This window comes from Malaclemys terrapin, chromosome 11, assembly GCF_027887155.1.
Source record: "Malaclemys terrapin pileata isolate rMalTer1 chromosome 11, rMalTer1.hap1, whole genome shotgun sequence".
Classification (NCBI taxonomy): Eukaryota; Metazoa; Chordata; order Testudines; family Emydidae; genus Malaclemys; species Malaclemys terrapin.
In genome coordinates, this window is record NC_071515.1 from 47,052,308 (window position 1) to 47,075,068 (window position 22,761).

General features: G+C 38.3%; 1 protein-coding gene across 1 annotated transcript in view; it reads right to left on the bottom strand.

Moving 5' to 3' along the window:
* The window catches only part of SLC4A10 (solute carrier family 4 member 10), a 199,810-nt gene that overhangs the window by 8,466 nt on the left and 168,583 nt on the right, over positions 1-22,761 (bottom strand). The window contains exons 15-22 of the mRNA XM_054044808.1: positions 17,126-17,231; positions 12,523-12,684; positions 11,072-11,185; positions 10,092-10,253; positions 6,606-6,857; positions 5,169-5,237; positions 3,771-3,944; positions 2,875-2,997 (exon numbers count right to left, since the gene is read on the bottom strand). Of these exons, the coding sequence (XP_053900783.1) occupies positions 2,875-2,997; positions 3,771-3,944; positions 5,169-5,237; positions 6,606-6,857; positions 10,092-10,253; positions 11,072-11,185; positions 12,523-12,684; positions 17,126-17,231 (1,162 nt within the window). The remainder of the gene's footprint in view (positions 1-2,874; positions 2,998-3,770; positions 3,945-5,168; positions 5,238-6,605; positions 6,858-10,091; positions 10,254-11,071; positions 11,186-12,522; positions 12,685-17,125; positions 17,232-22,761) is intronic.

A 22,761-nucleotide genomic window follows, 5' to 3' on the forward strand; every position in this document is an offset into this window, starting at 1 on the left:
TTAAGTGGAAACATAAAAGTTTCCTTTGTAACAAAAAGAGAGCGAAGTTACTAATAAATATTCAGCAAAGAATGTATATATCAGATTTCAAATACTATGTAAGAGCAGACATTTAGGCCGCACTGTTGAGCAAGCAAGAATCAGGTAATCCCAGATTTATGACTACATGCACAACTTTACTGTAAAGTGAATGAGCCAGGGCCCCAAAATTAATTTTCAGTGGAACACAAAAAGGCACCTGGGAATACCAGGGCTAAGGAGAATGGGGATGTACATTCAAATCCATTGGTCAAATATTGCAAGTTCATGAAACCTTTAACTCCAGAAAAACATAACTCCTAAAAGCAACATGTCCTGTTGACAGTGAGAGGACAAGAGCCACTTCAAGCAGCTACAGGCTTTATTCCTTTTCTGAGTTCAAATCCAGAGCATTCCTCAAATATACCCCAGGCTTAATATATACCCTCAAGTATACCCCACTTAAACTCAATGTTCTACAGAGCCCACATTATTCCAAGGCCTCAGGCAGGCCAGCACACATCCCAGGGCCCAATTAAGGGCCACAGCCCTATGCAACCTATTACATGAGGAAACTTCAGTGTTTTCCGCAAGAGTGCCAGGTTCTCTGCAAATCCAAAACCCTCTGCACTAAAGGTGGGTAGATACCTAATTTACAGGAAAATGTGGGTGCAGGAGAGTCTATATGCACCTCATTAATTCTATCCCCAGTGAGGGGCACCTAACCCATGCTCCCATGGCCAACCGTCTAACATCGCAATCCAACAAAACAAACCACTCAACTGAACCATGGAAATAATAGCGTCTGCTCAACATGAACGCAGGCAAATGCTTCAAAGTTAGGTGTGCCTACACTGACCAATGGATGCAATCATAACAGCCTGCGCTAACGCAGCACAGCACACACAACTCCATAAAGACTGAATCACAAGAAATTAAAGCCCTATGTAACCAATAACCCAAAGGAAAAGGGTCAGAGTGTTATTTCCATACTGGGGAGTAAGAGGTGGCAGAGTAGGAAGAGGCTCGCTCCATTTGCCTTGTATGGGTGTCACTCTACTAGCTAATCCCCGCATTTATTAGGAGGATTGAGATTGACCAATAGCAACAACGTTAGGGCTACCACCGGGTGGCAGGCACTGTGACAGCACCCTGGTCATATGGCCCACATTCCGAGCCCACACTGTTAATTTGGCACTAGCTATAATGGCCAGTATCATTTCCCTCAGTGAGGAAATTTAAGTCTTGCCAAAATTGAGTTTGTCTCCCACCCATTTTACAACTAGACCTGTTAAAAAAGTCACCATTTTAATTTTTATAATGAGAAAAGTGTATTTTGTCCATTCGGGTCTTACTCAAAATGACTTAAGTAGTTAACTCTGAAGTGGCCTCCGAAGTGTGTATTGGAAGAGATGAATAATATACAAAAGAAAACTGCTAAGCAGTGGGAAAAAATTGCCCTAGAAATGTAAAGCAACGTAAATTATGAAATTTTGATCCAGTCAAACAAGTTTTTAGATCTTGTCAACTTTATTTATACTCTTGTGGGTAGAATATTTCTATTTTTAAAATCTGTGTGATAGCAACTCTCCAATTAATTCTTTAGAATACATGTCAGAAGTTTTATTACTAGTTAATTTTGTCATTTCCAGGCTTCACAGCTTCATAAGTTTTTGACAGTTAAACAGTTTTAATGATAGCTCCAAATATTTAGAAATGCCAAAACATGTAAAAATAACCTCTCGAAATAGACAGTGACTGAAATAAAGCAGCAGCAGCAAAAAAAAAAAAAAAAAAAAAAAGATTTTTCTAGTTTTGTTGTCTGATGCTATGCTATCTGGAATGTGAAAGAAAGCGACACATAAGCAAAACATGGGGATGATATGGAAAGGGTTCCTTTCCAACAACCGAAAATGTGAAAAAAGGTACCTTGATTACTTATAATTAGTTTGACTCAAAAAGACAACAGATGTGGACTCAAATCTCTTGTTTGCATTGATATATCAGTTACAGTGTGAAGTGGAACAAGCAGTGTATTTTAAATTTCATTCTGATAACTTTGGACATATATTGCAAATAGTAAATATTAATAATTAATATATTTATCACTTATATAGCATCTTTAGTTTTCAAATTATTTCATAAACATTAATTTTCACTATGCATCAGTGAGACAGGACAGTAAATTTTATCCCCATGCTACAGATGGTTAAACTGAAGTAGAGAGGCTAAGGCCCAGATTTTTAAAATATTTAGGAGTTGATGTGTTCAACTGAGTTAGGAGCCTACATACCACTGTAAAAGGGATTTAGGCACTCAGCGCCAAAATCCAATTGTGAGCCAAAGGGGTTTAGGCTCCTGAGTTCCTAAATCACATTTGAAAATTAGATTTAGCCTTCTAAATCAGTCAGTGTTGTAATGCTGAGCACAGCAATGTCTAAATAACCTTTACAAATCCAGGCCTAAGTGAATTGTCCAAGGGCACTGAAGAAAACTAATTTCCAGGATTAGAACTCAGGGGTTTCTGACTCCTAGGCCTGTGTTCAAATCACTAGACCATACCCCTCTCTACTTCATAATTAGATGTACCACTAGGATTCCTTCCACCCACACAGAATCTCTTTGACCTCAGTATGATATTATGCTAGCATACAGGTCTGCAGTAGTGCATCTATTTGCAGGAATGGGGCTTAGATTTGTAACTTTAAAATGTGATATAATCAAAGTCAAAGGACTGACACTGTTAAGTCTACATGTCACATGGATGATGACTCAGCTCTAAGATTTGGGGTAAATAATTCAATGGAAATACTGATAAAGAAGAATTAGGAAGTGAACAATGCAACCCCGACCTACCTCTTTTTCTGCATCTTCCAGTTTCTTTTTCTTGCTCTCAGGCATCAAATCATCCAACCAGCTTAGCTCCCGTTTGGTAAAAAATAAATCCATGAGTTTTCTGACAAACACCAAAGCTAAAACCTGGTCAAGACATTTATTTCAATGGTCAGGGTATCGTAGGCAAATAAAAAATGGTAAATATGCTTTTAAAGGGACACTTTCAAAAGTGTCGGTGTTTAAATTTGTAGTCAGGAGACATGCATGGCACAAGCATACATATGGATGTTATACTGTCTACTCTGCTTTGCTTGCATATATTTGGTTGGTGGATCATCCAAGAGGGAAGCTGGAATTTTATTCTTTATTTTGGAAGGGCTAATGCATTTTTCAGGGCTTGGGAATTTTTTTTTAGGGTGCAGTATATTCTGGGCCAATTAATCTTTATTGTTATCCTCTAAAGCAGCATGAAATACGAATCTTTTTTTAAGTCAGTGATATAACTAAGGAGAATTGATTTCAGTAACAGAATCAATTGAGTTATTTACTTCAACAAGACATAAAACTGTTAACAACAAAGTCTCTCCAGGCACTAAACACCCTTATTGAATGGATGTTCTTTATGTAAAATAATCAAGTAGAATTTTTTTTTAAGTGTCAAATTGTCTCATAAAGGACCAAATCCTACTCACCTTTCTCATGAGACTAGACAGTAGGGTTATTCAAATGTATAAAGTAAATGAGATTTGATCCAAACTGCAAGGTTTATATAGAATTTCACTTAGATCATGCAATGTGAAACTATCCTTACCTATATTTTGAATATACCTGTACACAATTCATGTTTTCTAGCAATTATTTATAAGTTAGGAGAAATAAGTTATCTTTTTGAGAAAATAAAATAACATTTTTCATACCATCATTGGAAAGACAATGGCAGCTCTTGAAACCTTTATAACCCACAGGAGTACAAGACAGCTCAGCTGAATTATGGTGAAGAGATGGACTTTTCGAAGAGGAACATGCCTCAGATAAATAAAATCTGGTTGATGCTTTGCAGGCATCCAAAATAACTTTATTCTATCAAAAAGCTAGAAGAAATATAAAGCATAGATTTTAGCTACTAAATTCTAAGAAATTTATAAGCAACTGAAAACAGGGTCTTATAATGTGAAGTGTCAGGCAACCTTAATAAAAGATAACATAACCAGCCCCACCAATAATAAACCAAATTTAAAATAAATGGGACACTGTCAACTTGTAATCATATTTCCACATTTTGTGACAAGTAACCCCTAAAATATCTAGAATTGAAGGAGATTAAATAAAAATGTTTGCTTCTTTCTCTTTCATTTTGTTTTCTCTGTGCATTTGACAGCACTTTGTGCATAGCCTACTTCATCGTTTTGTTGATGGTGCATGCCCCTTCCTCAGGCTTTGCAAGGGTGCATCCATCTCAGCACTTTTCACACACCAGTGCAGCTCTACCGGCACTAGCCAATTTGGGGGAGTTCATGTAGGCTGGGCATACGTGTTTTTACTACGTCATTTCACTTTACATCAGTACATGAGAAATAGTCCTAGTGCCAGATCCTGAGCTGCAGCTGTGGAGTGATTGGCACAGCTCAGAAGAGTGGGATGTTAAGGAGCTGTTGGTACTCCCACCATCCTTGGCAAGCTCTGTGCTGGCCTAGGCCCAATGTGTAGATTGTTGCCAATGGTGTTCCAGCTGCCAACTGCCTCCAGGGCCATTCAAGCAGTGGGGAATCACTAGAGCATTCCCTTTCCCCAAGTCATGTCCACTGTAGGAGTTGCTACAGTTGCTCTTCCCTATCTGAGATATCCCTTACATGTGGGAGGGGAATCCTCAAGAGTCTGGCTAAACCAGCTGTAGAGCAGCTAAACAAAGGATTGGTCTACTTGTGTAGATGAAACTCAAGTGAATGTTTACCATTAATAGTAGCAGCAATGTTGAAATGGAAGAGGCAGTAGGCAGGCCTGTGTACAGAGGGAAGAGGAATGAGCCTGTGCAACAGTGCGTTGCTCTGAGGCCCACCCAAAAGTCTCTTTAAATAATCAACAGAGGAGCAGAAGAATCATTATCAGTTTTTAATTTCCATGTATACTATTTAAAGAGAAAAATCCATTTTATTTTTCAAATTAGTCACTTCCAGGAAAAGAAACTTGACAGTGTCCCTTTAAGTTTCTATATGAAAGTAAATAGGGAGTAAAAGAAAAAATGACAATCTATTTTAAAAGTAAACACAATAACTAACAGAGAAACATATGTGTGCTTTTCTTGTACTCCATTTTACCTGAATTCCCTTTAGAGATGAAGCACCCATGTAAAGAAATACCCCATAGAGTACTGGCATAGGAATAAACTGCACAGGTGAGGAGAAAAAAAAGGAAGAAAAGAAGAACATAATGAATATCAGTTCATGTATAAAGATATTTTAATTCAAAGAGCCATATTCCTGAATTAATCAAACCAGAATAAATTCAGAATAACTCCCTTAAAATTAGTAGAGTTACTCTGGGTTTACAACTGTGTAAATAAAGAGCATAATCTGGCTTCAAAGATGCATTTTGCTTTAACAGTTAGTTACCACACTGTACTTTACTCGCTGTTCTCAAAAATTAATACAAATGCGCGGAAAATAAAAGTGTAAGAGTACATACATAAAATAATCAGATAGCTTTCCGGTAAAATATTGTTCAGAATATGACCTGAACATTGCAACCAACATTCTCAGAAAAAGCATCTAAGATTACACTTTTTTCATACTGTAAATAAAACAAAATAAATAATACTGCTAAGGGAAATTGTCTGTGCTGTTTGCACAGTGTTGTAAGTACAGTGCACGACGGTTTCCCAATGATTTTGTGAGTCTATCTAGTTAAAATGTGCAGACTCTTTTTGGTACAAAGTATGTGGGCAGGGAAATCTTTCCATATTTAAGCACCTATTTTAAATGCAATGCACACAACGCACTTTTTTGTGAAACATGCTTAACATTATATTTAAATCAGAATTACAAAAAAAATACAAAAAAAATACAAAAAAATATAAGGATTAAACAATCTATTCCCTTCATGATAACCATACATAAGGTTAAATCCTGATCTCTATGAAATCTATGGCAAAATTCCCATTAATTTCATTAGGACAAGGATTTTGCCTACAAGGTTTACTGATATTATTAAGAATCATGTACACGTAAGGTGAGACTAGACCCCTAGTTATTTGCTTTGACTTGGAACCTGCAGAGAATGTGAGAAAGCTTAGCTGGTTATTTCAAAGACATCAACTGTAGAATGCTTATTGGAAACCCCCTTTTTTAACCCACAGATCGATCACACAATGTTGTTAAGTTATCCAAATACTGAACAAATTCGGTTGCTGGTGTAATTTAACCAGACTTTGGTTTTTAGATGAAAATTTGCCATTAATCCAAGGCTAGACTAAGAGTGAAACCCTGGGCCCACTGAAGTCAGTAACAGAACTCCCACTGACTTCAGTGAGGCCAGGATTTCACTCTAATCCTTTTTGGTTAAAAATATGAAATGCCCCTACCTATTTTATTATGTGAGTGTTAGAATACATTGATTGTTGTCATACACAGAGCTATTATTGCAATATAGGATATTGGTTGGCAGTGTTCCTAATCGATAAAAAGCATAATTAGAATTGAAATTCTATGTACAGTACAGTACTATTCACTTTTTCTTTATTTTTGAAAATGTATTACCTTAAGAACACTTGTCAAAAAGACAGATGAGCCCATTAGGACAAAGATCATGAGCCCTGTAACTCTTTGTTCCCGTATTCCAAGAAATTTGGGCTGCTCTCCTGGAGCAGAGCACTCCGATTCCAGTTTCAAGCTATTCACATGGGAAATAGAAAGGACGGTGGCAGCAACAAACCATGGTAATCCCATAATAGAGCACACTCCAAGCATGAGTGCCACCATCAACAAATCGAGATGGTATCCACACCCTTTCTGTTAAAAGAAACAGCAACAATAACAAGATGTAAAATGACATCTGGATTAAGGAAAGCTCTAGCAGCAGACATACCTAATTAACTATTAGAAACAATTTCAAAAACTCAAATGCCTAACAGAAAATAGCAGTCCTCCATGTTTTACCCAAGCTGATGTCAGCAGTGGGAGAAAGGTGGCTATGATGGTGATAGTTTGGTAATTTATGTGAAATGAGTTGGTGGTCTTAGTCTAATCCCCAGCAGCCAAGAGTCCATATCGCAAATCTACTACCAAAACTGGTATCATTTGGCTTCTTTTCTGGTGGTGTCATGAGAGATACCAGGAGAACCCATCCATAGAGGTGGTCCTTCCATAGCCAGTTTCAGACATGCTGGTGAGCAAATATGGGCAAAGATGTGTCACTGCTGTTTTACCTGGACCTGATCTGTTGATAACAGTGGATGCCAATTACCAGGGCTGCCAATATGGTATCATTCACATGCAATGAATTCACTTTTAAAAAAAAAATTAATAGAGGAGAGCAAACAGACATGGTCATACAGAAGGTTGAAACACAAAGGGATTCTTCCCTCCACAATATATCACAGATACTGTTAAATTAGCAGCTACAAAACTAATTTAAATCGTCAGTGTCTATAAAAGTACATGCACCTTTTTGTATGTTTTAAAATCCTTTATATTAATGTCACATCAAGTTAATAAGTTCTCAGTAGTATCGTTATCATGCTAAACTGAGGTTTGCTTGTGATTTTTTTCTGGAGATTTCAATCTGTGTTTCTACTTTTGTCCATTGTAAAAATAGTCTTCTATAAATTAAGAAGGTTGGTTAAAAAAATAAATCAGGTACTGTGCTTTTTCAGTTTCCCCCATTACATTCTTAAGAAATACAATCCCATTGGTAGGAACAATCAGTATGAAAGAAATACCATCGTTAAAGGTTGACTGTGTTAGACAATCAGATAAGTCAAGTTATAACATTTCTGTGCTACCGAGCAGAGGTATGTAAAACATTTGATTCAAACCTCAAATGCATTCAAAATCAACCTTGGTTTATGTTCAACTTGTATGTGAGAATGAACATTGCTTTGCATAAAGTTTTTCCATATAAATGAACTTTTTGTCAAAGCTGGACTTTTTTCCTCCCTCTTTCTGAAAACCCAGGAGCTCTGTGAGTATATTCAGACTACAGCTGGAGGCATAATTCCCAACTAGCGTAGATGTATACATACTAGATATGATCGACATAGTGTTATAAGAATAGCAATGTAGCCAAAGAGGCTTGGGTTAGCTGCCTGAATATATATCTAGGGTCTCAGACAGGACTGTATTTGGCTGGCTACCCGCACCACCACAGCTACACTGCTATGTTTAGTGAGCTCTCGTGAATCAAAAGAAAACATCTACTGTGATGGAAATTACACCACTAGCTGCTGTGTAGACATACTCCCTGAGACTGTGGTTCACCTGTGCACTTAAAGTTCAAACTGTTAGTGAGAAAAGTCACATGGGGTAAATCACATACAGTATTTTCCAATATGGCAACACGTCCAACTTCCTGTTCTGATGAAGCAGTAAAGTTCAAGCAAATAACATGAATGTGTTGAACCAGAATCTTACCTGTAAACTCATGCAGATGGCTTATGATACAAAAAAAAAGTCACTAAACCATTTCCAAACGAACTTGGAAAGGTTTGCTACAGAGACTAAAAAAAGAAACTGTAAGGCACACTCTATTCAGAATTTCTATTCAGGAAATATAAAAAAGAGGGAAAAAAATGATTTGGAAGCAGACAATTTCTTTCTGAAGATGAGTTTTAGTTATAAAATAAGAAGTGTTTGGGTTTCTGAAATGTAAGTCACATACCAAACATGAAAATGCCATTTTTATTCATTTATTTTGTTTACCATGGGACACAACTTTATATAAAGTAAATCAAAGAAAAAACTCCCTTCACTATCTCACTAGTCTTACATCTAAGACATGTCTAGCTAAACACAGAGATGTATTAACAAAGATTAGTTATATGCACACATGCACTCAACGAAGGAGTTTAAATCTAAATCCTAACAGAGACGCCTATTTTACCTTCTGACACATTTTGGAGGAATGTATGCACTAATACATACAGAATCAGGGAGTTTTTCCCGGGATCCAAGGAAACTGACATATGGGAGGACAAGAAAGCATAGCAACAGGTGATGCTATACCAGACCCCAGTAAAACTAATATGCAGCAAGACAAGAGGGCAGCCAGGAGAGCCATCTGACTCCCAGATGCCAGTGCTGAAAAAACACATTCCAAAGCTTGGCAGCAATTTCCTGCATCTGTCAAGTTAACCACATGCAATGCTATGGATTGACATGAAGAGTCAGGCTGACAAAAAGGGCAAAAAAAGAACATATCAAATGTCACAATCATCAAAGAAGAGGCAGTGCAAAGTGAAGGATGCCAATACATTTGCTAAAGTGATCTGGGATTGGATTGTTGTTTATTAAAAGTATGTCAAAAGAGGCCTAAATTTGCTGCATATACAAGTACAGAAGCCTGCTGTTGGATTTTGCCCAGCAGCTTTTCAGAGAGGTGATGCCCCTTTCTCCCCTCTCCATCTGTTGACTTCCAGCAGGAAGTTGTTCTATGTTGTTTTAAGATCCCATTTTCCCTCTAAAGTTCAGTTTTTACACTTCTCCCTCCTCCAAGAAGGAAGGGAAGGGAAGAAAGCACTTATGGGGAAATTCAAAAGAGATAGAGAGGCAGAGAAGGAACAAAGTGATAAGAAAATACCATGTCCCCTTAATAGATTCTCAAAATTAAGCCCACCAGCAGATGATGTCTGGATTTCAAGAGATATTAGACATGACTGTTTAGATTAAGTAAAGCACTTTGGCAAGTGCTTAACTTAAAGCATATATTGAAGTTCTTTGAAGTCAATGGGTCTTAAACAGCTGCTTAAAGTTAAATGACACCTGCTTAAGTGCTTCGCTGACTTGAGGGGTATGCTCTAAGAACACTTTTAAAGACGTGTGTAAAAGGAGAATCGCTGACAAAGAATACAAATTACATACACAAAATTAACATACTTGCTCCATTTTTTAAAATGTATTGAAAAAGACTGCTAAATAATGCATAGTAAGTTAACTGTTATTGAGCAGTGTTGAAAGTACATTACATAAAGCAAAGTAGGAAGGTAAAGTAAACATATGACCTTTTGACTGTGTTCTATAAACATATACCTTTAGCTTGTGTTCTTTTCTGTTGATAATAACAGCTGTAATCTGCTGGTCCATAAAGATAAGGATAGTACAAAGCAGAGCTGGAATTATGGCAGCTAAAATGGTCCACCAAGGATTAGGCCCCAGAGGAGAGACAAACCAGCCACGATCATCTCTGGTGGGCTACAAAAACATAAGGTAATGTATGGCCAATTCAGAATTCTAGTGATTATTAAATGCTCTGACTTTGCAATTACACAAACAAGCACTACTTAGGAAATGATAGGTTTCATTTAGAGATGCTTCTATAAAGAATTACTATCGCGCTGTATAATATCACAGAATATACTAAACATCATACTGTAAAATAGTACCAGAAAGAGCAGGTAAATATAAACACAGCATTTCTTTAAGTCTTTAACAGTTATATGTTAACTGGGATATCACAGACTTTATTGCATTCAGTAAAATGATAATGATCCAAGGTCTCAGGGGGACGCCCAAACCATATAATCTAGGATTTGGATGATCTGAGAAACATGTGACTGCAAACTTCACAGTCTGCTGGCTGAGTCCCCCAATATAAAGGAGCACGGGGGAGCCTGATGAGAGACAAGGGCAAGGGTGAGAAGGAAAATAGGGTGGAGAGAATTGGCTAAGACTCTTTAGTTAGACCAACCTACCTTTGCTCCTAAGGATCAAATAGCCAAACTTCACTTTTGTGAAGATAACAGGGAATTTCAGATTAATGAGATTTGGATAATAAAGATTGCACTGTAAAGAGTTTATTATTATTTATATGTATTATGGTAGAGCCAAGGGGACCACAAGTTGGATCAAGGCCCTGTTGTTTTAGGAACTATAGACACACACACACACACACACACACACACATTCAGAGAAGAATTATTATTCACTTGTTATCAAATATCTACTTAATCTACTATGTAGCAAAGTATTTTAGTGATGCAATACAACAGTACAGTTTATTAATGAATTACCTTGAATGCATTTGGAACCTGAAGCTTTGGAGACGGAATCCCCAGGGCGTAGTCAATTAAAACCATGGACATAATAGTGAGAAAGACAGCGAAGTCACTGACTATAGATCGTACCTAAAAATATTGAGCCAAATGTCATTTCCAGCAGGGAAATACCAAAAATATCCACATGGGATTTGAGAAAGCAAATACAAGAGCTGCAACTTAATTCCTTTTATGGCTTAAGACAGTGGCTCTCAACCTTTCCAGGCTACTTTCAGGAGTCTGATTTGTCTTGCCTACCCTCTCAAGTTTCACCTCACTTAAAAACCACTTGCTTACAAAAATCAGACATAAAAATACAGAAGTGTCACAGCACACTCTTACTGATAAATTGCTTGCTTCCTCATTTTTATCATATAATTATAAAATAAATCAATTGGAATATAACTATTATACTTACATTTCAGTGTATAGTATTTAGAGCAGTACAAACAAGTCATTGTCTGTATGAAATTTTAGTTTGTACTGACTTCGCTAGTGCTTTTTTTGTAGCCTGTTGTAAAATTAGGCAAATCTCTAAATGAGTTGATGTATCCCCTGGAAGACATCTGCGTATCCCTAGGGGTACATGTACCCCGGGTTGAGAACCACTGGCTTAAGGGAATACTTTCCTTACGGGAGAGATTGTGCTCACCCATGTGCTGTTTCAATTTCACAACATAGAGAAAGAGCACAAGGACCCATTCTTGTTCATTCACATTGTGGTCAGGCACATTGGCAGTCCTTACACTCCCATGAGTGTGCATGAGGACAGTGCCACCACTGAAGTGGGGGATGGTGATAACTCCATCCTTCCTCCTCACCAACCAGAGAAGCTGGTTCAAAGGGGAGCATGCACTGCACTCTTGCCAGGAGTACTGCAGCAGCCTCAGGAGACAATGCAACTCTTCCTAGAAATCTAGATTGGTGGGAGATAAGTAGCTTTGGTACAGCGTATAACATGCACAGGGTGGGAAATATTTAAGGAATATGAACAGGATTGCAGAAGGACACATCACTTGTAAACAGAGCACGCTAAAGGAAGAACAATTTGCAGTGAGAGTAGTGTTGTCTTTAGAACATCAAGCTATTTTTTAGCATTATTCCTTTTTCTGAAGAGAGCTGAGTTTTTAACCTTTAGGACCAAACCCCCTACTGAGTCACTCTTCAGTGTTAAAGGCTGATTTAAGATATTTCTGTTTGTCAGATTTTGCTGTGAAGTACTTTCTGTTTTAAACATCAAGATGGAAACAGAAAAAATAACAAAAACAGATAACTAAACAATTTCTCTACAAAACTCCAACAACTTACAGCACTTCACCAGCAAAAAATTATAGAGGGCAGCAAGAAACTGGGTCTGCAACAGTGGAGATTTATACTTCCACAAGATTTACACAAACTTTTGCATTAAAAAGGTATATTCCAGGTACCTTTGTTGGAAAATATCGGCTAGTCTTGAACTGCTTCAGTGTGGATGATAGTGTTACTGTAGAAAAGAACAGGATGACTGACCAGAAGAGAACATCTGGAACGTAAGGGCCATGATGTCCACAGGCTCGCCCAACGTACTCCCCATGAAACGTCCCACATTCCTAACAGGAAGAACAAAGCAGGATTGTTTTGAAAAATGCCCTAGTAAATGCTGTTATATATTTTTTTCCTGTGATTAGTTACTCCCTTAAATAAATGACAGATTAGATCATATAATATATTGTCAATAGTAAACTATTTTTAAATTTTTAAGATATTCTTTCATTTAAAACCCCAAATCTTTATATCTGAATTGTATGGACAAACTGTACTTTTCATCTGTAATGCTATGAAGAAAAAAAGAAAGCTAGAAAATGAGAATTGTCCATCTCAGAATGAAGAACATCTCATACACTCAGACATTGTGCCATAGAGCACTAACAAAACTTAGCAACGATTAACAGTTTTTCCTAGAGATATTTAATGACATAATCACTATGTGATATCAATTAAGGATGGGCAAATTGGTTTGGATAAATAAATCTTCTCCCATGCTTTGAAACAAACCTGTATTTGTTTTTAAACAGTTTGGTTGTATTTTTTTTTTAATGTTTACTTTTCACATGGCTGCTGAGAAAGGAAAGAAAATACTCTGATACGGGCTACTCTTGTTGCATTTCCAAGCTTTAGTTGTTTGTTTTAACTTAATAATTTGAAGGAAAACTACTCAGACCTACATATTATCCCAGAATGGAACTAACAAATGTATTTACCAGAAGGGGGCAGCACACTTCACAAAATTTTCTTTGCTTAGGAAAAGCTGAGATTGTTTCTAAAAAAGATCTGATAAAATTCGGGGAATACACCAAACAAAACATTAATATTTATTTCAGACAACAGTTTCACTTCAAAGTCTGACGTGTCACAATTTGTCAAATTTTAACCAATTTATTTTAAAAAGATAGCATACAGGTTTGCTGCAACCTAAAGCTCACATGTGAACCTTACATTTCAGATACACCTCTAGTAGAAATCTAAAAAATGATTGTCAGACAGCCATAAATACAGATGTGTTCAGCTTCCTAAACAATGAACACAGAAATGTGGGAAATCTATGAAGATGTGAACTATAGAACATGGAATCCCACTGCTCACTCACTAAGTAAAAGAATATAAGAAACAGAGTAACCTGAATTGAGGGGTCCATTCTCCAATACCCTGACTATGGGAGAAGACTTATGTGGCGAAAAAGTAACTGACCATACTGTCAAAATAACAAATTGGGGCACTTTTGTGGCAACATTTATTAGAATCATAGAATTCTCAGGTGCTCTACAATTTGGCACTCTTCTTTGACCTGTTCTATTTATGTAAGAAAGAAAGAAAGAAAGAAAGAAAGAAAGAAAGAAAGAAAGAAAGAAAGAAAGAAAGAAAGAAAGAAAGGCAAAGCTCTGCCCCATCCCCCATGGACTATCTGTCCCACACTTTCCTCCTCTTTATGGTTCTGGTCACCACAGAGAGAAGGAGAAGTGAGGCTATAACAACCACTAGCTACCTATTCCTTCCCATTATATGCTGCCAGAGCAGAATTTTTTCATCAATTACATGGAGTCACTGACTCATCAAATTCATATTGCAGTACCATGGCTGGACAATTTATGACAAGCTTTGGTTTTGAAATGATTGGCATGAAATACACCCTAGTATGGGATGAGAGTGAGACAAGGGAGTGCAAAACATATATATCAGTATAGCAATACATCTGGGACAAACAATCAGGAGGTATTAAAAACCAGAAAACTTTGATTGATGAAATGAAAAAACAGAACATTTAATGCATCCTAAAAGAAGCTCTCAGGACTTTGGGACACCAGATGAAAAAGTACAACTGCCCTGGTTAAACCAAGGCACATGGTCTCTTTATGATGGCCTATGCACAAGGGTGAATTTCATCCTGTAAGAATATATATCAATTTACTAACTGACTATACTAATGCCTGTATCAAGACTCTAAGCGGGCCCAGTGCAAACTAGAGATTTGCAAAAATCTGAGCAGACTAAGACTCAGCCAAGTGTTTGTGCAGTTAATAAAATGTATTTTCTTTGCTCTTCTGATAAACTTGACTCCTGTGTCCTTGCTAAGCAGTACACTTATGAGGCCTACCACCAGGAACACTAACAAGAGTTAATATGTGGAAAATACAGTGCTGTCTGTGTGTGACCAGAACAAATCACTGTGGGCTATCACTGGCATATTTTGGCACCAGGGAGGGGTTGCAAATGACATGAAGAAATTTCAAATGATGAATAAATATATAATTGTCAGGAAATCAGGATATTTATTTGACAGGCATGGGGGATATTGGAAAATCTGTTCAATCATACTGCTCCCAATTTAAACTAGATTATTGACCATAAACCTTTGACGGGAAGCTGAGTTATATATTCCTGAATCCTTCATTGTGTGCAGTTTTTCAGCTGCTTAATATAACACGTTAGGGCTTAGTAACATTTATTGTTAAAATTGAATTAATTATTTTATATCTAAGATACAAATATACTCTGAGAAACACTGTGACAGCAGACACCTTCTCTTGTTATTCTGAGATCTCTCGCTATCAGGTCTTTGCTGAAATCGCTAGGATCCCTTAGAACTGTGGTTCTTAACTTTTTCCATATTGTGTCCACATTTTACAACACAAAAAAGTTTCAGGGACAACCCCTACACATACTCCCATCAATCCATAAAGAAAGAGAAGGTGGTTATGACCCTATTTAGATCTTTGTGTCACTCCCTTGGATTGGGGGACAACTTCCGGGTTGAAAATCTATGCTGTAGAAAGAATACAGTATCAACTGAATTAACATTTATAGACTTTAGTTGATTAAACCAAGGCAAATCTGAGTTTTGCTTTTGAAAGCTTTCCCCCAGCCTAATTTTCTGAAAAGAAATTCATGAAGATGAAAGACTACATGTCTATGATGACGACTCTGCCTACTGAAGAAATCAAACAAGCCTGGTCTTGTGAGTCTCATGAGCCTGTCCCAGCTTTCTCTCTTTCTAGACTGAATTGTCATTGGTTTTGTAATGAAATGACCATTTACAAAGAAGAAAATATTGCAAGAAAAAAAAAGAGCCTATGTTCAAATATGCCATTTACAAGCAAGCTTCAAAAGCAGCTGAGGGAAAGGAAAATAATAAGTGTAAGGTTCCCTGGCTCCAACCCTATCCAGAAAAATATATAGTTCAGGAACAAATATTTTGTGTGTGTGAAACAAGCCCTTTCAAGAATAATACATTTTGCACTAGGTGCTGTAGAATGGTGGCTTGATTTCTTTTATGTCAAGGAAATGTTTATACAACTCTAATAGTAACACACTACATAGCTGACATTAAAGGAATGGGTAAAACAGACCTTTAGCAACTAACTGGGATGTTAACAAATGTTCTCTTTCCCCCATCAGTATAGCCTGAACAGCTGGAAGAGTATTTTAGGGAAAATAAAGCTTATAGATTCTTTCTAGACAAGGCAGCTTTGGTTTTGCCATCTGGTAGAATTTAGGTCAAATTCATTGTCGTCATTTGATGTGTTTAGACAATCTCAGTCATACTTCTCTGTTAGTATGTAAACAAACTTTTTAAAGCAGTGCACAATGATGCACATTCTTGCTTTAATATGTACTATGGCAAATGGCCGACACTATTGTGGTGGGTCCCATGTTTTTCCTTAGTGTGGTGGGTCAGGGCGTTGCCCCTTGCCCCTATTCTTGGGTGTTGATGGCTCTGCTATTGCTCTCTTGTGGGAGAGAAGGGGAGCGGGGAAGGGACCCGGGTCAGCCCCCTACTCTGGGTCCCAGCCCCTTTAGCTTCATGGACTTCTTACCCTCTTTCCCCTTGGGCAGGGTTTCTCTCAGTCCTCTGTGCCTGGGGAGTCCCCCTGCTCTGCTTGGGCAGGGTTTTGCTTCCCCTGGTACTCTGATCCTCTGGTCAATAACAGTATTCTTGCAAACTACAGTCAGCTCTCCATCCCTCCTCCTCAGGGAGGAGAGGCTGGCCCAGCCCCACAGGCAGCCCCTGCTGCGCTGGAGCAGCCCCTCTCCCTGCTGGAGGGGAGAAGGCAGCGGGGTCATGGCAGGGCTCAGGCAAGACCCCACCTCCAGGGCACAGCAGCACCTCTCCAGGTGACCTCTCCAGCCAGCTCCCTTCCGGGGCCTTAACTGGCTTTAGGTGCTCTAATTACCCTGTAGTAACCTCTCCTCAGTCCACAGGGAATAAGGCCTTAATCATCCTGGGGCTTATATACCTCCTGTCTATCACTCAGCTGCTGCCCTCTGGCCCTGCTGTATCACAGTACTAATAAAGATTATATAATAATCTAGCAAAAGATTTCTAAAAATATTAATGATAGAAAATTTACATTAACCTTTGTTCAGCAAAGTACTGTATGTGCCATATTTAAACAATACAATCATAGCTGGAGCAATGTAATTTATTAATATGACTATAGCAGAAAATATTACATTCATGTTCATGGATTTATTAGGTTTCAATACTTCACTTACTGACACTGTTAGGTTTCCCCAAGGTATGTCCGATGCAGAGATATTGTGGTCATTCCAATATTGCAAGGTCTTATTGCTAGGATTATGTGGCTCCACACAACTACATCTGAAAAGATAAAGAAGTATTTTTTCGTATTTACTTACGAAATTCAAACTCTTTATTACGCTTATGGCATTAGTATATTAAAATGATGCTCTACTTTTTAATATAATTTTAGTTCAATTTAATTCAGTGAATTCTTGTTATGGAGCTGAATATAGATCAATAGTTATCAGTACTACAGGAGCATATTTCACAGTGAAGTACATGTGCATATATAGTACATAACATTGTGGTGACACATGTAACTGATTATACACAGTAACACAATTTTCTTTTTATTCTATTGATGTACTCCAGATTTCATTAAGAGCACTGACTTGCTATTGAGTATGTGCCAGTGCTATTAAGCCCATATCTCTGAAGTTTCCTGCATAGAGATGACCTATTATTCATGGCTCTGGGCTCTAGAGTCATGCATTCCTCATACTCTAACTGTGCTGGGTTTCCTCTCTCTCTTTTGTAATTGTCCTGACAAACCCGCAGGACAAATGTCAGGGTTTTGCATGATCCCCAGGACATGTCGCACTGCATCTGCCACTTTCCCCCTCCTCCACAGCTGCTCTTAAAGTTTCATTTTCATTTTAAAGTTTGTATTTGAACACAGGAAATGTGGCAGAGGCAGCGTGGGAGGACAATGCTCCAAACACGCAATTTAAAATCAAAATTAAGTCTTAAGCATCTGAAGCAGCTGTGGGAGGCTTGCTCCTCAGCAGAGTCTTAAAGAGAATGTACGGTACTTTGCAGGAAAAAGGAAAAAAAATCTTGCCTTGCAGCATTCTTCAGACAAGCACACTTAAAACCTACAGTACAAAACTAGCAATAACAGCTGCAAAAAATGCTGTGCCCCCTTAGTGTTAAACATTTCATGGGCAGCTGTGGACTGGTAGACTAAGCGTAGGGTGGGAGTCACTAGATCTATATTCAAATCTTGACTCTGCCACTGAACCATAGTATGCACTTAGACAAGTCATTAACCTTCTCTGTGCCTGTTTCCCTATCCATTGAATAGGGATAAGAATTTTCACCCAGGTTTATAAAGTACTTTATGTTCTGCAGATGAAAACTTCAGCTCTCTATACTGCAAAGCACAAAGTAGATTTCCACTGAAGTACTATACATGTGACCCAGAGGTGAAAGTAAGCTGGTACGGTATGGTACGGTGTACCAGCAAGAGCTGGTACGCCATGCCGGACCAGACCGGCTTCCCCAAGCTGGCTATTTAAAGGCCTGGGGCTCCCGTCAGCAGCCAGCCTCCCGGGCCCTTTAAATTGCGAACAAGGCCAGTAGCAGCAGTAGATGGGAGCCCCTGGGGCCCCATCAGCCATTTAAAGGGCCCGGAGCTCTGCTGCAGTAGCGGAAGCTGGAGCCCCAGGCCCTTTAAATCACCCCCTAGTCCTGGGGCTCCCAGCCACCTCTGCAGCTGGTAGCTCTGGGGGTGATTTAAAGGGCCTGGGACTCACAGCCACCACTACTGCAGCTGGAGCCCCGGCCCTTTAAATCTTGATTTAAAGGGCCAGGGGATTTTAAAGGCCCCGCCTCTTCCAGTTAAGACCCCGCCCCCTGCTCAGGACTCCGGAGTACTGGTAAGTCCTTTAAGTTACTTTCACCCCTGATGTGACCCCACACCTGCATTTAACATATAGAGACATATTTTCTTTGTAGACCTCCTTGGTTTTACTTTAAATTAAATCATATTATTAAAAATGAAACAAACAATGAAAAAAACAACAACCCACGAACAAGGAACATAAAATAAAGCAACAGCATACAAAGAAACTTAGAAATGGACGCCCTGATCCAAAGTCACTTGAATTTTTCAACAGGCTTCAATGAGCTTTGTATCACACCCTGAATGCAGAGTAAGTGGGTTCAAAACTTAGTTCAAAATATTATTGAACAAAATAAATAGAACACATACATTAATACTGGATTAAAGTAGCATAATAAAGCTGATGCATGACAATGTATCAGGTACATTATTGCAAGGAAATACATGGTTTTTATGTAATAATGCACATGTGTCTATTTCCAGTTACTATTTCCTGTGAACACACTGGGGCAGAAGCTTCCTGCCCCCTGAAGTCCAGTGCTGATCACAGATTGGCCAGACAGTGTGATACGGCCCATTAGCTTTGTGATTACAATACCCAGGGTGATACAGGGCGCCTCTTTCTCAATAGAAGGGAAGACTGTGCACGTCACCAATACTAAACTGTATATCTGAATGAGTTATAAATTATAAAGTTACATTTAAAAGTTACATACACTATGCAAAACGTTTCTAACTCCTTACAGTCAGAAGTGTGATAACTGTTAAGAGGATTTAATAAATATTCTGAGTAATTTACCTTTTGGAATTTCATAATTCTGACAATAAAAATCAAACACCTGAAAATATTGGGTGTATTTTGTGGTTGGGTCAGTCACATTGTATAACGCTATATAAATAGATCCCTTCTCACCAGTGTTATCACCGACTCCTTCCCAGGGAGACATGAAGCTCTAGTCTAGCATTTACTAAATTCCATAGATGTTTGTTAGAGGCAGACCATTAATCTGCAGGATATTTGTGTAAGTACAGTCCACACAGGCCAAATCTTGAGCCTGTACCATTAAAGTCAATGTGAGTCTTGCCACACTTTTGTTTTCTACCAGATACATGGAATTAAAGCCAAAGTAGATGTTCACTCTGTTAAAGACATCAGTTTGTTGTGACTATCACTGTACAAGTGCTGCTACAGGGGATACAGTACTTACAGCTTAAGGGAATGCCTCAGAAAATTCTGGCTTAATATTGAAGTGGCCCTAGGTGGTAAAAAATGAGATTTCCACTATGCCTCTTCAAATGAGCTTACAGCTCTGGAGGAAATATACCCTCTTGGGAGCTATGCAGCCAGCAGATGGATGTTTGTAGTGACACCGGAGAGCCTTTTCCAAACTATAATTCAGCAGGAATTTATTAGTCAAATTTATTAGTCAGCAGGAATACTGTGTTCAGGGACATTTTACTAACAGTGTGAGGTTTTTAAATGTTAAAATCTTAAATTAAAATAAGTAAAGGGGAATACAGCAGCAATAACATGAAATGAAAGTCCCTTTCATTACTACTTTTTTCCCTGTAATAGTGAGCTAAGCCCTCTGGACTAAAGTAAAATACATTGCAGTGTATTTTCTTCCTCAGAATATTGTCTGTGGTGTGATAAAATGGTGCACACAAAGCTGGAATAAGTAATAACTCACTGTCTCTATTGCAGGTACAAAGATTCCTAGTAGAATGCTATAAAGATAAAGGTTTATGGTTGGCAACTACGCAGCACCTTAGACACACTGTCTGGCCTGCTGAAGAGTTCATGCCTTGTTCAAATCAAACAGCAATGTGCTATGGACACTTCTACAAATATGTTTTTAAAGTAATGTAGTATAGTTTTAAACATCATATGTGCCAAATAATATTCTTTACTGCCCTTTGTGGAAAGAGTAATAAGTCAGCACCTCAGCAGTCATTTTGGTTATGCTAATAGATACATAATGATTTGCTAGGAAGAAATTGCTATTTTCACAGACAAAAATACAAAAGGGAAGGCCTGCCAGTATTAATGGTAGTAAACCCTTAGGTGTCATTATTGACAAAAATAAGATGGTGAAACTTTAGCACCTCTGTTGGCAGAACCAATCTAGTGACAAAATAGCTGCTTTTTGCATCCTTGGCCTTTGGTCAATGCTTTACTTAAATGCAAAGGGTTCTCACATTTCTCTTTTATTGGACAAACTTCAGATATTACCTTGCCTCACCCACCTTGTCTCTCTAATGACATGGCTACAGCTACACTACATATATGACAAGACATGTTTAAAATATCAGAGTAAGGAAACTGCAAGGGATCTGGTTTCTTGGGATTGTGGAAGGAAAGATAAATCCTGAGCTACCAAGAAGTCAGTCAGGAAAACAGAAATCTACAAATACAAAAACAGTTCTTCATTTTGTTATCATTTCCTATAATTTAAAAAGATAACCCTTTGTTAACCGAGACTCTGGCTTTTCTAGAATGGAGTCCACGTACTGACAGCAGCTCCATGGTCTGTGATCATGGCCAATAAAGGGTTAATGTTCATAAAAGAAGTTCTACTATGTGGGAGGCATTTTTCACACTGACACTTCATCTAAAAGCTTTCACGAAGAAATGGTTCTGAGATGTGAGCTCAACCCCTTTCCAAGATGAGAAACATCTCTCTGTAAAAACAAATTTGATCTAATGGGAGTTTAGAAGTATGGTACTACATGTTCTCTACGGAGGATGTTCATTGTCACTAAATTCTAATTGTTAGACTGTACTGGCTTAAGAGAAAAATCAATATACACCGCAAAACTAGCCAAGGTCTTTGTAAAGTCTTCATAATCCTCAGAAATTATGTGGTTTACACTGCATAACACCTGAAAACTGGGTGATTGAGGGGTAAGAGTGGACAACATGGGAGCCTCTCTAGGGTTTCAGGGTAGAGGAGGTGATAGTGAGCAGGGTGTCAGCAATCAGAAACTGAAAGGGGCACAAGCCATACAGGAAAAAGAGAGACAGAAGAAGCAGCAGCTAGGGAGAAGGGAAGGATGGTAGGTAGGGTAGAGTTCTGGCTGATGGGATGCATACGTGGAGGGAAAAGGGAAACAGTTGTCGTGTTGAAGCTAGAGGAACTGGATACTGAGGCTAGTGTAATTTTCAGAAAAAGAGGGAAATCATTGGAGGATTAGACAACTAGGAGGGGTTCAGTCACTCTATAGTAGGGAGGATCAGCAGGTGTTGCAAGGGACAGCGAATGAACCTTTAAATTAAAAATAATTTAAAATAATTTATTAATTTAATTCAAACTCAGTTTTATATCCATGGCACTAATGAGGAACTCTCTAAATCAGGGGCTAAATTCTGTTCTGACTTACATTCCCTGCAGTTCTACTGATTTCAATTGCCACAGGACTTTACAAGATAAAAATTAGGAGAACTTGCCTTTAAGTAAACTGTGTCTTTAATTTACACACTGAAACATCTAAAGCTGGCATCCATGCAGCACTGTATGTGCAAAACTAGTCTTCATGATATGCTGCACAGGCACTGATCTCTATACTCCTTATAAGACATGCCAGATTGACATGAACTTGGCTTCTTAAATAAATCAAAGAGTAGGATTTTCTACTCCTAATTCTTAAGTACATGTCAATACCAAGACAGATTGTAATATGCATACTACTATGCCAAGAAATCACTTTGAAATTATTCAATGTAATCTGTTAATAATTGAGTAACTTCTGGTGAAGAATTATTTGGTTGAGAAACAACATGAACTCATCATTTTGGGGGAAAAACCCAACCAATAAAGAAAGGCGAAGTGTCTATGGTTATGTCTACAAAGCACAAAAGCCTGGGCTCTGACTCAGGTTTAGGCCCAAGCCCTCCTTCCATCCACACACAAATCAGTCTGACTCAGTCCAGGAACCTCCCTGGACTCTGGCCCATGGACCGTGTGCGGGGTGGGTCAGAGCCTG